At 42.8% G+C, this 14,937-nt stretch overlaps 2 protein-coding genes across 3 annotated transcripts; one reads left to right on the top strand and one right to left on the bottom strand.

Annotated features, from left to right (window-relative positions):
* The first annotated feature begins 4,704 nt into the window (after nucleotides 1-4,704).
* ankrd34c (ankyrin repeat domain 34C) lies at nucleotides 4,705-8,657 on the top strand. 2 transcript variants are annotated; one of them, XM_030426918.1, is made up of 2 exons: nucleotides 4,705-5,043; nucleotides 5,960-8,657. In XM_030426918.1, exon 2 carries the CDS (start codon nucleotides 6,010-6,012, stop codon nucleotides 7,594-7,596), a length of 1,587 nt encoding a protein of 528 aa, XP_030282778.1. In that variant the 5' UTR covers nucleotides 4,705-5,043; nucleotides 5,960-6,009; the 3' UTR covers nucleotides 7,597-8,657. The 2 variants fall into 2 exon arrangements, with proteins under 2 accessions (XP_030282778.1, XP_030282779.1); XM_030426919.1 differs by lacking the exon at nucleotides 4,705-5,043 and adding an exon at nucleotides 5,067-5,410.
* On the bottom strand, nucleotides 8,177-14,937 carry LOC115587217 (retinol dehydrogenase 12-like). The gene is made up of 7 exons (XM_030426920.1): nucleotides 14,617-14,937; nucleotides 11,425-11,565; nucleotides 11,136-11,327; nucleotides 10,887-11,048; nucleotides 10,661-10,777; nucleotides 10,350-10,554; nucleotides 8,177-8,936 (listed from the first exon to the last, which is right to left on the bottom strand). Exons 1-7 carry the CDS (start codon nucleotides 14,687-14,689, stop codon nucleotides 8,840-8,842), a joined length of 987 nt encoding a protein of 328 aa, XP_030282780.1. The 5' UTR covers nucleotides 14,690-14,937; the 3' UTR covers nucleotides 8,177-8,839.

Genomic DNA, 14,937 nt, shown 5'->3' with positions numbered 1-14,937 from the left:
GAACAAAAGCTCCATTCACCAGCCTTTTATTGTTGGAGCGGGATTGTGTTATTATGATCCAACACTTACTTAAATGTATTAAAGGAGATTAATAGAGATGTAGAATTCAGCCTGCTGTAGGTTGATTCAGTTGCTCAGTGATTAATTATGGATGCACTCAGTGGAGCATGATTCAGTCTTAAATTAATAGGTGGCAGGTATTCTGCCGTGCAGCCATGTTTGTGAAGCTTCAGATCTATTGTTAGTTCTGTCACCTCGACAGGACTCATTTTGCAGAGGCCGGGCTGATCCTGTTCGGTCCTGTCGTGTCGAATGTCGCAGATGAGCCCTGACATCCTCAAGGCTGGACAGGAACGATTTGACGTCACCGATAACAACAACAGACACAGAAAAAGCTCTTTTCCTCACCTTGTGCTGCAGAGGAGGTGTATTTTGGTCAGAGTGCCTCATGGTGTCAAAGACGTCACAGTCTCAGGGGTGTGAACCGCGAGCAGAGTGAAGTCTTCTAACTCACTGTCAGAACATCCACTCATCCACGCCGATGTACCCACATGCTCTGAAACTTCTCACAATAGCAGCTCGAAAAACTGTCTCTGATGTATTCACGGTGCCAAACATCGAAAACTTTACAGCAGACGTTTACTCCGCAAAACAAAGTCAAACTGAGAGGTTTGAAAGAACAAAATCTCAATAAACAGATCCTTTATCGATGGCTGTGTATTTCGCTCTGTGGTGTTTCATTAAGACAACTTGTTTGGATGCAGGGAGAGTTTCCAGCTCTCCGCTCGATGGGGCGGCAGACACGTTGGTGAGTGCTTGATCTGGTGGTCTGAACAGAGGTGTGACAGATCTCGCCGAAACATCAATTTTGCCACTAATTACTTTAGTAGTCGGCGAGAAGGCCGTACTTGAATCCCAAACTCGAGGACCAACCGTCTGAACACTTGTCGATGTAGGCAACGCGGTCGCGGGAAAAACACGGAGGGGATGGCGCGCGAGCTGTTCGGTTCGGGTATCGATGGCGACACTCTTCACGAGGTGAACAGTAATGTCACGTGAGGATATGTCTTGACCGCTTGATTCCTGACAGGCCATTAAAGCGCCCCCCCGTGCCAATATCCAATTAAAAGCTCCTCACAACAGCTCCTAATAAGTGGGGTGTAGAGTTGATAAGCAACCAATTGTGAAGCTTCAAGCCCGCTGCTTCATTAGGAAGGACGTGGAGCTGAAACAGAAACATTCAACACGGAGGACATCAAAGTGCCCACTCTGCAAAATGAGTAACAAACTCCTTATTAGATATGCACCCATCTCCTAGGATACAGCCGGCATACACAAGGATCACCAGGCGAAATCGCTGCCCGTACAATGCTCCTGCTCTTGAATAACGCTCTCCTCAATTACAGCTCGCCCAGAAGAAGGGCAGGTGTTGGTTTTCGCACTGCGAGGGGAAGTGGAAGAACACAAGGAGTGATGGAGGAGAAGGAGGCAGAGGAGGAGGAGGAGGAGGTGGAGGAGGAGGAGGGGAACCATTCCAAGATTTCAAGTACGCGAAAAAGTAGCACCGCTCAATATGAAAAGATCAAAGTGTCCGGAAATGTGTTATACTTCACGGGACATAATCGTGAGTGGATGAGGGAGAAGGAAGAAAAAAAAACACTCGCAGCATATGTGAGGGGTGGCAGGTTTTTAAGCTGCACTGGAGGCATTTCTTCCTAAATCCGCAGAGGGAGGCATGGAGCGGTCCAGTGCGAAAGCTGCGGCAGGGTTCGTGCCAGTTCATCGCTGTCGCAGCCCACACATTCGCTTGATACAATCGCGGAGACACCAAATGCCACGAGAATGTCAAACTCGGTCTTTAGAGAGACAACGATCGCGGGGAAAAAGACACACAAACTGCAGCACAAAAACCGAGGACAAAAACGATACAAATAAATCAACAATGGCGTTGTCGAGATGGAAAAGCTGGGCAGAGTGTAATCTCCCTCTTGAGTTAATGGAATAAGAACAGCTTGTGTGTATTCTGTGTCTACAACATCAAACGTAGTTCTGCATGACCGTCCAGATTTAGACAGTTGTCCAAACCTACGTAGCAATCAGCAGCAATTCACATGTACGAGTCACTTTAAGATCGGCCATACGTGAGCAGTTTGTAACATGATGTGAGAAATTAGACGATTTGTTTAAGTGGTGGTTTGAAGCTGCCGGAAACGTAGATTTCCTCGCGAAGGACTTGCGTCGGATTTTTCCGGGACAGTTCCGAAGGATGTGACTTTACGCACATTCTCGAGGATCTCGTCTCAGCGCCTCTCGTCTCTGATCTGCTAGCAGACTGGGCCACAACATCTTACGTTTGGAGTGAGGCAGGGTAGCTGTGTCCAGTGTTGGCAGTTTTTTTTATGCTCAGTAAAGGCAAAGCTGTGTGTGCCCAAGTCTAGTTGTGACCTAGTCTATTACTACACTCATGGTTTCTGCCAGTTTCAGCCTCACAGATTTCACTGAGCAGGTGGATTACCTTCAGAATGAAAATAAAACGCATTCTGTGACAGCAAATAATAGAATTGTGTGTCACATATACGCTGATAGCCCGGGTCTGTACGGGTTAAAGTTTAAGAATAGACTGTGACATATCCGTGTGTAATTAATCAACGGTTTGCTGACATCACTGTTGAACTTCACCCTGATGGCCCAGTGAAGCCAGACATTCAATCAACATTAGGATTTAAAAATAGGCATGGCGGCGGCCTGTGCAGGTAGCTGGATAATCAATTCCAGGTTTCATAGATTCAATTTGAGCTTATTTCCATTTTCATTTTCACTTGAATCAATTTCCTCTCTTTTTTTTTTTCTTGAAGCGCTCACACGGGTTCGAGGATCATGAGACATCATCATGTTTTCTGTCACAGGCTGTTCTTTGGGAGACATTGTGATCACACTCTAAATCTGATCACTGTTAATAACTTTTTCTTTTTTTGTTCTTTTACTTGTTCAGGATCTATAAATAGCTTCGGAGCTAGTGTAGTCTGTTGAGTAAAAGCCCCTCACAATGCAGGCAGAAGAAAAGGTTATATTTAGACAAGGTGGGGAGGAAGAGCAGCAGCTGCGATGTAAGATATCTGAAAATGGAAGCTGTTCCCAGGGGTGACAGCTCCGCTTTAATTATTTATTTTCCCTTTTTAATATACTGACGAAGACGGCGTCGCCGGGGCACGGATCGCGCCGTATGAGGCCTGCTGACGTTGGTGTGAGCTCCATGGGAGCTCTGGCCTTGTTCTGATCCATCGTATCTCTGTGGACAGCAGGTCGGCTTCCATCACATTCTACATTACGAGACCATTTCAATAGCAGCTGCACTTCAGGTTGTCCAGGCGAGACCGCTGAGACAATCAGCTCTGAGAAAAAAAATCTACGTCACAGATTCTGCCGGACCCTCAAAGATGTCAAAACAATAATCCACACAAATTCATTATGGACCAAATAAAGATGTTTAACCACATCAAGATGAGGAGGGAGGCATCCTCCTGACTCGGTGGCTACAGTATATGTATGTGCCGTTTTATAAAAAAACACCTTCTCCATGATGTGCCTCGTAAACAACATGTCCCCGTGGGGGCTGAGAAGGCAATCACAGGTGAGAAATCACTGCCAGCATTGACGGCTGGAGTCCTGAGACGTCAAGTGTTTGGATGGGTCATAAAGTGATTAGTCCCTGTCTCAGAGGGAAAGAGCAGGGGTCAGAGGACTAATGATTGAACGTGGTGCTGGTGGTGGTGGTCGTTGTGACGTTTGCTTATAGGCTCCATGTGCGAGTGAAAAAAAAAAATAAATAAAAGGCAATAAAAACACCACCGTCCAAACTCCTCCAATTTGAGCAAGTGCCTGAAATAAAAAAAAATTACAAAAGCCTTTTGCTCCTTTGTGAAATGTTATGTGTCGGATTCACCTGTTCCATGCAGGGCTGAGAACATCACTGTTCTCATTAGAAACTGCTTCTGTGCTGTCTCATAGCAACCTAAAAATAGAAATGTCCCTATTAGGCTGTATGGCTGTGATGGCTGCTACAAGTTTTGGCCTCTTTAATTGTGCAGTAAATATATATTTTATATATATATATAAATATAGGTGTGAGATATTTTCCTTTTTGCTCCATCTTTTTCATGTGTCGAGCCCCAATCAGAGACACAGTCAGCTTGGAGACTTGATGTTGTGTTACGGAGATAATCACAGCACAAATCTATGTGGCCCTGTGTGTGATGCGATGGCAACCCAAAACATTTGCCTTTGTCAGATTTTTTACAGCTGGATCGTCCACATGGCGGAGAGGAAGGCTGTTTTTTGTTTTTATTATTCCAACAAATGTGACTGCAGATAGATTTAATCTTATTTATGGCACACACACACACACACAAAACATCAACAAAAATGATTCCCCCCTCATCTCCATCATGTGTGGGCCCAACAGTGTCAGTTTTTCATTTACAAATTGTCCTTTTGTAACAATTCAGATAAACACACGCACAAAAGCACATTTCCATGTCTTTGGGTGCTCGTTTTGTTTGTGTCCTGCAGATGTGAAAAGGATCGGGACAGAGGTTTTTTTTTCTTCTTCTTTTTTTTTTTTTTTCCATCAGACGCAATTTATTTTTGGTTGACTATGACGTCAAGAGAATACACGTTTCATTCAACATGCAGGGAAAGTAAGTTATTTTTAACCCGCAGCGTCTCCAGGTTGTGATCCTTGAGTGCGCAGTGAAAGGAATACTCCCCATTGGACTGATGTAGTGCGCCTCCATCACAAAAGCCACGCAGCTCATGTGTGATGGTGCCAGAGGAGGTACGGCACCCTGTCACCTAAAAGCAGGGACGCGTCGGTGGGGAAACATCAACGGCTGAGGAAAAAAAACAAGAAATAAAGGGGAACATTGGACGAAGAGCTTCGACCAAACTTTCCATTTGAATCATTCGTTTATTTTCTTCTCCATCTCTTTTAATTGTCAGAGCAGCGGGTACTTTGAGAGCATGGGAACCCTCTCCTCCGACCAGGTAAGAGACATCACACACAATAAGTTGCTTTGCGAAATTATTAAACTAGAAAAAAAAAAATTATTAAATTAAAAGAAAAGAGGGTTGACCATTTCAAATTTAAGTAAATATCTGCGGCGGTTTCTTCATCCTAGGAGGCTGACAGGAAAGATAAACCTACATGCATTACGCACAACATCACATGTATGGTTGTTGTATATCATGATCATTAATATTCGCGTTATATAAACAGTCTTAAAGGAGGCGTTTAATGGAGAGGAGAGGCGATGGTTGTGATGGAGCGCGTCTCTGTAGCCAAGTTATCCAAAATGAGGACCACGCACCGCCACTACACCTCACACTGACTGCGCCGTTATGATCCTCTCAGGTCAGGTGTTTTTATACTGTCACTGTATCAGTTTTATATATTTAAAAACAAAAAATCACGTTGACATGAAGTCTCTTGGGCATTTTTCTGTGCCAGTGTAGGAGCAGATCCATGGCTGGTGTTTTTTGCGCACTTTCGGGTCGGTGGTTGACGCTTCTCTTTGTCGCTTCCGTAAATAAATATGATGAAAAAAAGACACAACAAGCTGCTGCTGTTAGATGAACTTTGATTTTTGATATCAAATTACACCCGTGTGTTCATCCCTTCAGTGTGTGTTTGTGGATCTAACAGGTGCTGTGCAAGCTGTCTCCTGTTTTGGAGCTTTACCTACATTTTCTTGTTTACACCCTGCTTTCATCTGTCATCGTTTAAAGAATGTATTTCCTTTATCATAAATCTGTGTAAGTGAAATTTATAATCTTTAAGTTGTAATAGGCTGCCACCTGCTGGTGATGATTTAGCAAAACATTACAGGAACAAACACTATGAGGCTTTAATTATACAGATTTTTGCCATGTAAACTGAACCCCTTCACTGATTTGTCCAAAGGGCTGTGAGCTGTAACTTAAACGCTGAGAACATCTGTGATTGGCTGGGAGATGGCAGACATTCTGGAGCTGCGGACAGATGGGAACTCGCTCCTGAAGGCGGTGTGGCTCAGACGCCTGAGACTGACCAGGCTCCTGCTGGAGGGAGGCGCCTACATCAACGAGAGCAATGAGCGCGGGGAGACGCCGCTCATGGTGGCCTGCATGTCCACACACACTGACCAGCAGAGCGTCGGCAAGTCAAAGCTGGTGAAATATCTGCTGGACAACCAGGCAGACCCCAACATACAGGACAAGGCGGGAAGGACGGCTCTGATGCACGCCTGCATCCACAGGGCCGGACACGAGGTGGTGGATCACCTGCTGAGCAATGGAGCCGACCCCAGTCTGGAGGACCGGAGCGGGGCCTCGGCCCTGGTCTACGCCATCAATGCAGATGATAAGCAGACACTGAAACTGCTCTTGGATGCATGCAAGGCTAAAGGCAAGGAGGTCATCATAATCACCACAGATAAATCACCGTCTGGCACTAAAACCACCAAACAGTACCTAAACGCCCCGCCATCACCAGGGCTGGACGAGAGGTCCTCCCCGATGTACTGCACGTCTCCGTCTGACATCAATGTTTCTGCCTCTCCAACACCCGAGCAAGAGCTGCAAAACACAGTCTTCAGTTTCCAGACGAAGCTGAAAACCTCGAGTTCGGCTGCGAAGCTAGCCAACGGCCCGACGTCTCCAACACGCCGGCCTGCAAACCCCAAACGCGCACGTCTGCCTCAGCTGAAGAGGTTGCAGTCTGAGCCTTGGGGGCTGATTGCTCCCTCAGTCCTGGCTGCAGCCGCCGCCCATGAGGAGAGCAAGAAAGCCAGCTCTGATGAGGATGTAGTCGCAGGGGTGAACGGACTCTCTCTGAGCAAGAGGTCAGTTCTGTCTCGACACAACAGCGTGGACGGAAAGGACACTTTATTCCCACCGGTGGGCGAGCAAGCTTGTAAAATGACAACCTCACTATCAGTTCCTCCAACGTCCAGAGCATCGTACGAGAGATCTCTCTGCCAGCACCAGCCGCTGGCACGGCGCAGCACTGTGCCAACAGAGCAGGAGAGCTGCAGCAGCACTGGACCCGCCAGTCTGAGAGACACAATGCATAGGAGACGTCTGGGGAACGATCACTATGACTCAGACTCACAGCTCTATTTAGACTCTGCCATGTTAGACTCTCCTAAGGTCCCAGTGGAGCGGAGGAAACTAAACACGTCTCCACTGGCGATGCTGACCAGCTCCAGAGAATCTCTCGACAGCAACGCCAGCCCCTCCTCTCCCAGCACAGCACACAGGCGAGCGCCGGGCCTCCTGGAGAGGAGAGGCTCGGGCACCCTGCTGCTGGACCACATCTCTCACACCAGGCCCGGCCACCTACCCCCGCTCAACGTCAACCCCAACCCTCCCATTCCCGATATTGGGGCGAGTAGCAAGCCCTCGTCACCTCTGGCCACAGGTATTAGATCTATAGCTCCAGTAGCACCAAACACACCAAAGAGAGGCGGCCTCAAGTCCAAGAAGAAACTTGTGAGAAGGCACTCTATGCAAGTGGAGCAGATGAAACAGCTTTCTGATTTCGAAGAGCTGGCTCATTAGTTAAGCGATGGTGTTTATGCAGCACATATTGTGAGGGTAGAAATGTTAACAACACCACACATTGTCAGGAAGTACATCCATAGGTTCAGCTGTGTAGACTCACAGCCATCTAGATGTTGAATAATGTATTATTTATTTAAAGAATATATATATACATATATATATATATTGAAACTGAGCAATATAGGTAGATTTCTTCCCTGTGTTACACCCAAACTTAAGGATTGTTTTCTTCACAACATCTGCTGTTTATGTAGTACAGTTTTGAATGTAAATGCCAAGACATGGTACTTTTCCTCTGAACTAGCTCTCTTACATGATAATGTAATAAGTAGGGAACATACAGGGTCCATTTGTAGCCAGCAGGCCACTTGGGTGCACTTTGTGCATATGTAATTAGCACCATTAATGGAGTTTCTTTGGAAAAAAAGAAAAATGTGATGCACTTGTCTGAGATGTAGCTTTGAGTAAGATGAAATTTGACTGTTTGTAGCAAATTTGTACAAAGTGCCTTCAAGATAAAGAAACCTAAAAAAAAAACAAAAAAAAAACCATAAACAGAGTGGACAGATACATTTAATGTATTAGGAGCATTTTTATTTCATGATGATGTAACCAAAATGTGTTTTATTTCAATATCGTTGGTCTCACATGGAACTAAATGAGTAGATGTGATGTGAATGAATGAAAAACATGCCTTAAGAAACAGGTAAAACTATGGGCTATGTATAACAGCACTTTATCGCCCAGGAAGAAAAAAAAAAAGAAAATGTTGCTATTGACAGTGTTACAAGATACTTTTAAAGCACACGTAATTCTTATATGATAAGTTCAAGTAACATTGAATGACATTCGAGTTCATAGTCGTCAGAGATTAGTGAAACTTGTCAATTTTAATGTCATTTCACGCTAATGGCAATCAAACTAAAGATCATACAGCTTCCATGTAACTTACCTGTGAAGCAGTGCTTCTGTTTAACGAAAGAAAAAACATAATTTAACCCATAGTATTTTTGCAAGTAGTTTGTTGTATATTATGAATAAATGTCTATCACTTGTGATTTTTCTGTCTGTTTACTCATTGATCAAATTAGGAGGATGCTCAGCTGATAGTCGGCCCACAGATGCTCATTAGAGAGCACACCAGTCTTTCCTCAGGGCCAATTGGCAGTCCAATTGGTGCTGATGACGATCGTCGCCATCGCCACCGTCGTCATCATCATCATCATCAATGTCACTATGATTATGCCAGACCGACCATTGAGGCACTGAGATCCCACAGCTTCTTGGCAGCTTCATCATCCAGACCCTGAGGGGCCGCCGTTTTAGGAGCGCAGTCGCTGTAATCAGTGCAGAATTTAGTGTTAAACATGTGACTCGATCTGTTCCCGCTGTGCTGATGGAGTCACAGGAAATAAGTTATTATTGGTGCATACAGATGACAATCGAAGGGTAACTTACAACACAGTAACATCACAGTACTTTTTGATCTAACAAACTGTAGGTTATTCAGGTTCATTTGTGATAAGCAGCATAAACAAGAATGAATCGATGATTTGTATGCATTCACTAAATTATGAAGACCCTTAGGTTCCTTAGATTTACAGACAGCCGAGATTAAAATGTGTGAAGAAGGGAGTGTAATAAATCTAAACCTTTTTACTAATTCAGGCAGAGAAATCTGAACAGTAAAGACGAGTAAAAAGGTAAATTTGCTTTCAAAATGTTTCGGAATGGAAGTCTGAATTAGTACAGCACAGCACTTAAACATACTTACTTACTTTCAATCATTGTTAAAAATTTCAGTATCACCTGACAAAAATGCCCTATGTATGAAGTGAAAGGGGTTTGTTGAAGTCGCAAAACCATACAACCCAACTCTGTCCTAGTCAACTCTATGGACCCGTTTAAGCTATATTTTAAATAAATGTTTTTTCTTCCTTCACAGCTCTGCTATCATCAACTTTAGTCTCCACCTGAAGCAGGCGGCTGATTTCTATAGAATATCTCTGATAAACACACTGTCCCAGATGGCAGACTGACAAAAGACAGCTACTAGGCTGGTGAAGAGCAGGAATGGGTAACAAACCCGGTATCAAAAGAGCTCTGGGACTGAATTATTGAACACTGCGTTGATAAGCTCCAAACTTAACTGTTCTTTTATAATAACACAACATATTTTTTGAAAAGCCATGAATAAAAAAGAACAGATTAGAGTTGTGGAAATAGAATTGAACCAATAAGGAGTAAAATCCTAATGAAACCCATCCCTCATGGTTCATAAAATAGTGAAACGTTTGACAGGTGACCAGGACCATGAAACCAAACTTCATACAAATGTTACTTCGTGTCTGCTGGATAAAAAGGCACTGACATTACAGGGTGCCATAATTACAATGTTGTGTTTGAAACAACTGTAAACCTACAGGGAAGTAACTTGTTGTTTTGTGGAGTACAGTTTTGGCTGTCGCTGTGACTATACTTTGGACGAGAGAGCGGATCTCTTTCCTGATTAACAATGGTTAACTGTTTGTTCTGCTGCCCCAAAGTGGCAAAAACACAATGAATATAAATATACACATTTCCAAGCATACCCATATTGTACACAGAGCAACAGAGACGGGGAGCAACAGAGGTGAATGGGTACCAAGCCCCTATGTTCTGCTCCTGGGCTCCTGGTGTCTAACTGAACATGTACTAATGTTAATACCTCTGATAACGAAGCTACTTTCTACTGATCTACACTGACTGACCTGTAGTACAGTCCGCTCTCATTCTGCAGGCTCTCCTCCACAGCGCAATGGATGGTGGTCTGTGCTCCTTCTTTTGGAGTCTTGATTAAGAACATGAGTGGTTTGTAGACAATTCTCTTCCACAGGGGGATCTTGGGCCAGAAGTGTCGGCCGAGCTCAGTCTGGATGACTCCAGGATGGAGGCTATAGGTTGTTACTCCGGTACCTGCAAAATAAAAAAAAGAAATGTCCCACATGTTTACGGAGTTATCTGAAAATAAACACATAGACACACTTTCTGAAATGCTATGGATAAGAAAAGGTTTCAGTACCTTGTAGCTGCTTAGCCAGCTCCCTTGAAAAGAGGACATTGGCTAGTTTACTTTGTCGGTAGCTTCTCCAAGGGTTGTAATCTTTATCCTGATTTAAGTCATCAAAATAAATTTCACCTGTCGGGTGAAAACAGTACATACTGAATGACACTGATAGGACAGCATTCATGAGAGAAGAAAAAAAGAAAATCACACCTGTTCAGTAAGACAGAAAGAAAAACTGCACCTTTTTCATGAGCTAAACTGGAGACGTTGACGACGCGGCTGGGGGTCGACTTCTTCAAGAGATCCAACAGGCAGTTTGTTAACAGGAAGTGACCGAGGTGGTTCACGCCGAACTGCATTTCAAAGCCATCTTCAGTCTGCCATTTAGGACAGCTCATAACACCTAAAAGTCAGAACATTTGTTTGTTTATGTGAACACTGTCTCAAAGCTGTTGCAAAATGTCTCACCATCAGATGTCGTTATTTTTACCTGCATTATTTATGAGAACATCCAGCCTCTCTTCACTTGCTAGGACATCTTTGGCGAGCTCTCGCACCGACTGTAGAGATGCCAAGTCCAGCTTTTTGACAATAACGTTGCCATTTCCACTCCTCTTCCTCACTTCCTCTGCAGCTCTGTTAGCTCTGTCCATGTCTCTGCAGGCCAGAATGACCCTCGCGCCTGCAAACACACCATCAAATCTTGTTTATTTCAAAATAAAATGGGGGTAGTAATAGGTAAAGACTAGAACATACAAATAGATAGACATGCAGCTAACCCCTGTTCGCCAGGTCAACAGCGGTTTCTTTGCCGATCCCGGTGTTGCCTCCGGTGATCAGGACGGTCTTTCCATCCAGCCGGGCTCTGCTGCGACACACTCCGCCTGCCATCCATTTCTTCACACTGAAAAGTCCCACTCCTGTCAGAAAAGTCAACACAGTTACAGCAAACAAATCTCCTCTAACCATAATACCTAAACTTTAGAGTTGTCTGTGAAAGTCCTGCAGGTTTTTATTTTGTTATCTTACTTTACCAAACACTGCCTTCATATCCCGAAGGACTGATGATGAATAATTAATCCACAGCTGTACTTAATGGAAAAGTACAAATACCTTAAAATTGTACTTTTCTGCTTTACTTGGAGGCAAATACCTTTTAGTCACCACTTTTTTCTAAATGGCTTTAGTTACTTGTTACTTTGCAGACTGCATGCTGCATCGGAGCCGTGTGGGGTCCCCTAGGGGTCAATTTTGGGACCCCTCCTTTTTTCCCATTTACATGTTACCCCGGGGGAGAATCATTCAAAGTCACAACATTTATTTTCATTTATATGCGGATGACACCCAGTTATATGTAGCATTAAAACCTGGTTCTTCAAATGTTTCTCATATTCTCTCATGCCTGACAGATATAAAATAGTTGTCGAACAACTTTCTCCAGCTAAATGAATCAATAACAGAGGTTATCGTTTTCTCCGCATCTAGCTCCAGCTCCTGCATTCCCGACAGTCTCCCCTCTTCCCTTGGTATCCAGAAAGAGGCTCACAATCTTGGTGTCATTTTTGACTCAGAGCTATCTTTTGACTCACAGGTAACCAAGGTAGTGCAATCCTGTTTTGGGCAGCTGAGACAGCTGACAAGAATCTGTTCTTTCCTCTCTTCCACCGACCTGGAGAAGCTTGTCCATGCTTTTATCTCTTCAAGACTAGACCACTGTACTGCCCTGTACTCTAGGATCAGCAAGGGAAACATCAGAAGACTGCAACTTATTCAAAATGCTGCTGCAAGGCTTTTAACAGGTACAAAGAGAAGTGACCACATCTCCCCAACCATTGCTGCTCTCCACTGCCTGCCTGTGAGTTTTAGAATTGTTTTTAAGATTATACTACTTGTTTTTTAAGACCTGAATGGTCAGGCTCCTGCCTGTATCCGTGACCTGCTTTTAACCTACGAGCCTGAACTCTGCCTGAGATTTGCCGGCACAGCTTTGCTTATGGTCCTGAGGTCCCGTCTCATCACAAAAGGTGCCCGCCAATCTCAGGTAGGCAAGCTCAGTGGCTTCTTTTAATTCTCTTCTAAAGACTCACGTTTGTCGATTGGCCTTCTCTTAATTTTGTTTTATTATCGTTGTATGATTACTTTGTTGAGGATGGTTGATTTTAAATTTCTAATTTTTTAGTCCAATTTTTTTGGTGGTATTATTATGTTGTTGTCAGGCAATTGTATTTGTTATGTTTTATTTCTGTTGTACAGCACCTTATAACTTGTTTATGAAAGGTGCTGTATAAATAAAGTTATTATTATTTAAGTAGCATCATTTTAATTTGATTTACTGATTGACATCAGATTAATTTATATGGAACTCTGATAATCAACCATCAGAAAAATGCTGAATATCGTATCAGCCAGAGCGATATTTGGTCAGCCTATTGTATGCCTGTATAGATATGTATATTTTACTTGTACTTTTGATACTAAACTACATTGAATATCAGATGCTTTCAGACTTCTACTCTTGGACTTTTTTTTTTTTTTATCAAAGTAATATTCTAACACGATGTCATCTTTTTTAGTCAAGTATAACTTTTATCAAGTACAACCAGCCACTCTGACAAAAACTCTACAAGAACACTGTTTTGTGTGCTCTCAAAAGTCAGTCTGTCTCTTTGTTTTGAATATTTCATGTCTTGCCAGACTCGAAGATCCCTTTCTTAAGAGAACCATATTGGAAGTTTTGGCTTTACTGTGTTTTTTTCTACACAATTTAATTGTGTGTCCGGACAAGGTGATTTTGTGTATCTTTATCGTCATCCAACAAAGCTGTTCATCCATCTGTCTGTCTGTCTGTTAGCCTGACTAATGACATACAGCAAAAAGACTTATTATTGGGTCTGACCAACATAATACAGAAACAAGAAAACACACTTACATTTTTGGACTCTCCATCTCTTTCCCACTTTTTCCCCCATTCATACTCTATTATGGATTTGTTGCATTGTAAGATAGTATTTATTTTATTATTTTACATGCCTGTAGATAAATTGTATAAATAAATAAAACATAATGTCATTTTTTCAGCTTTATGTATTATGGATTTGTTGCATTGTAAGAATTGAATGAGAACAGATACAAGTGGATGTTGTGAGTTAAAGCTCCAAGTGCAACCTGATTTCCTCTGTGAGTTCCTGACTTGAAAGGGTTTAGAGCTAGGAACTAGGGGGCAATCCTTTTCATAATGCAGAGTGTAAGAATCTTAAAATGTGTTTGTTCAGTGGTTACCCCTTCTACACATTTCCCCCTGAAGACTATAAAATTAAATTATTAGAGTTGCTGCAAATACAAAAAGCAGTACTCTCCCATGAGAAAGGGTGGATCAGCCCTGCCTAATTTGATGTGTTATCACTGGGCCTCACAACCCAGATTTTTCCAAGACAGCCTATGTGTTTAGGCCGGGAAAGGTATGTATCTAATTGACCATATGTGTATATTGCTCTCCTAACAATGTTAAATTGTGGTTGAGATCTTTCATATAGCATAGGTATAAATTGTTGCTGGTACATCAAGTAATCCATAATACATAAAGCTGAAAAAATGACATTATGTTTTATTTATTAATACAATTTATCTACAGGCATGTAAAAAAATAAAATAAATACTATCTGTGCATTAAAACAGCTATTACATAAGAACAAAACAAAATAGGTACATGTCAAATTATTTCCAAAACCATCCAGTTATTATAAATAATAAAACTGTAAATATTGACAATTAAATATTGACAATATGAGTGCAAGTACAGTTGTACTTTTAAAAGCATGAAACCCCACTGATTAAATAACAAACTGTCTCTGATAACTGAGGACTGTACAGAAGGCAATCAGTGGCAGGTCGATCAATCATTAGCTTCAGACTGTAAGAGCTGATTCATTCTGCGTTAATAAACATAAACATTCATTCAGTGCATTACTGACCTGTTAGAGTGACCAGAGCGATAGTTTTGGGATACTGGAAAACAAATGATCTTATCGCTGGTAAGGTCTGCATCGTCCCAACCAAACTTTACCCTGTTTTACAATGAATTAACCCTTTTCCTGACAGTTTAAGTCCGGTTACAGCGTCCAAACTGTGTTTCTCCTTAATAAAAATGTCCTCTTATCACATGCGCTGCAAATTTACTTCGTAGAAACGACTATTAGCATTCTCATAAGACTCCTGCATCAGTGCAGCTCCGACAGCTACATAACACGCTGACTTCCACCCGGAAGTCCCGCCCAACTTCAAGAAGGAGAAGA

This window comes from Sparus aurata, chromosome 8, assembly GCF_900880675.1.
Source record: "Sparus aurata chromosome 8, fSpaAur1.1, whole genome shotgun sequence".
In the NCBI taxonomy this organism is placed as follows: Eukaryota; Metazoa; Chordata; class Actinopteri; order Spariformes; family Sparidae; genus Sparus; species Sparus aurata.
This window is presented reverse-complemented; position numbering and strand designations above follow the sequence as displayed.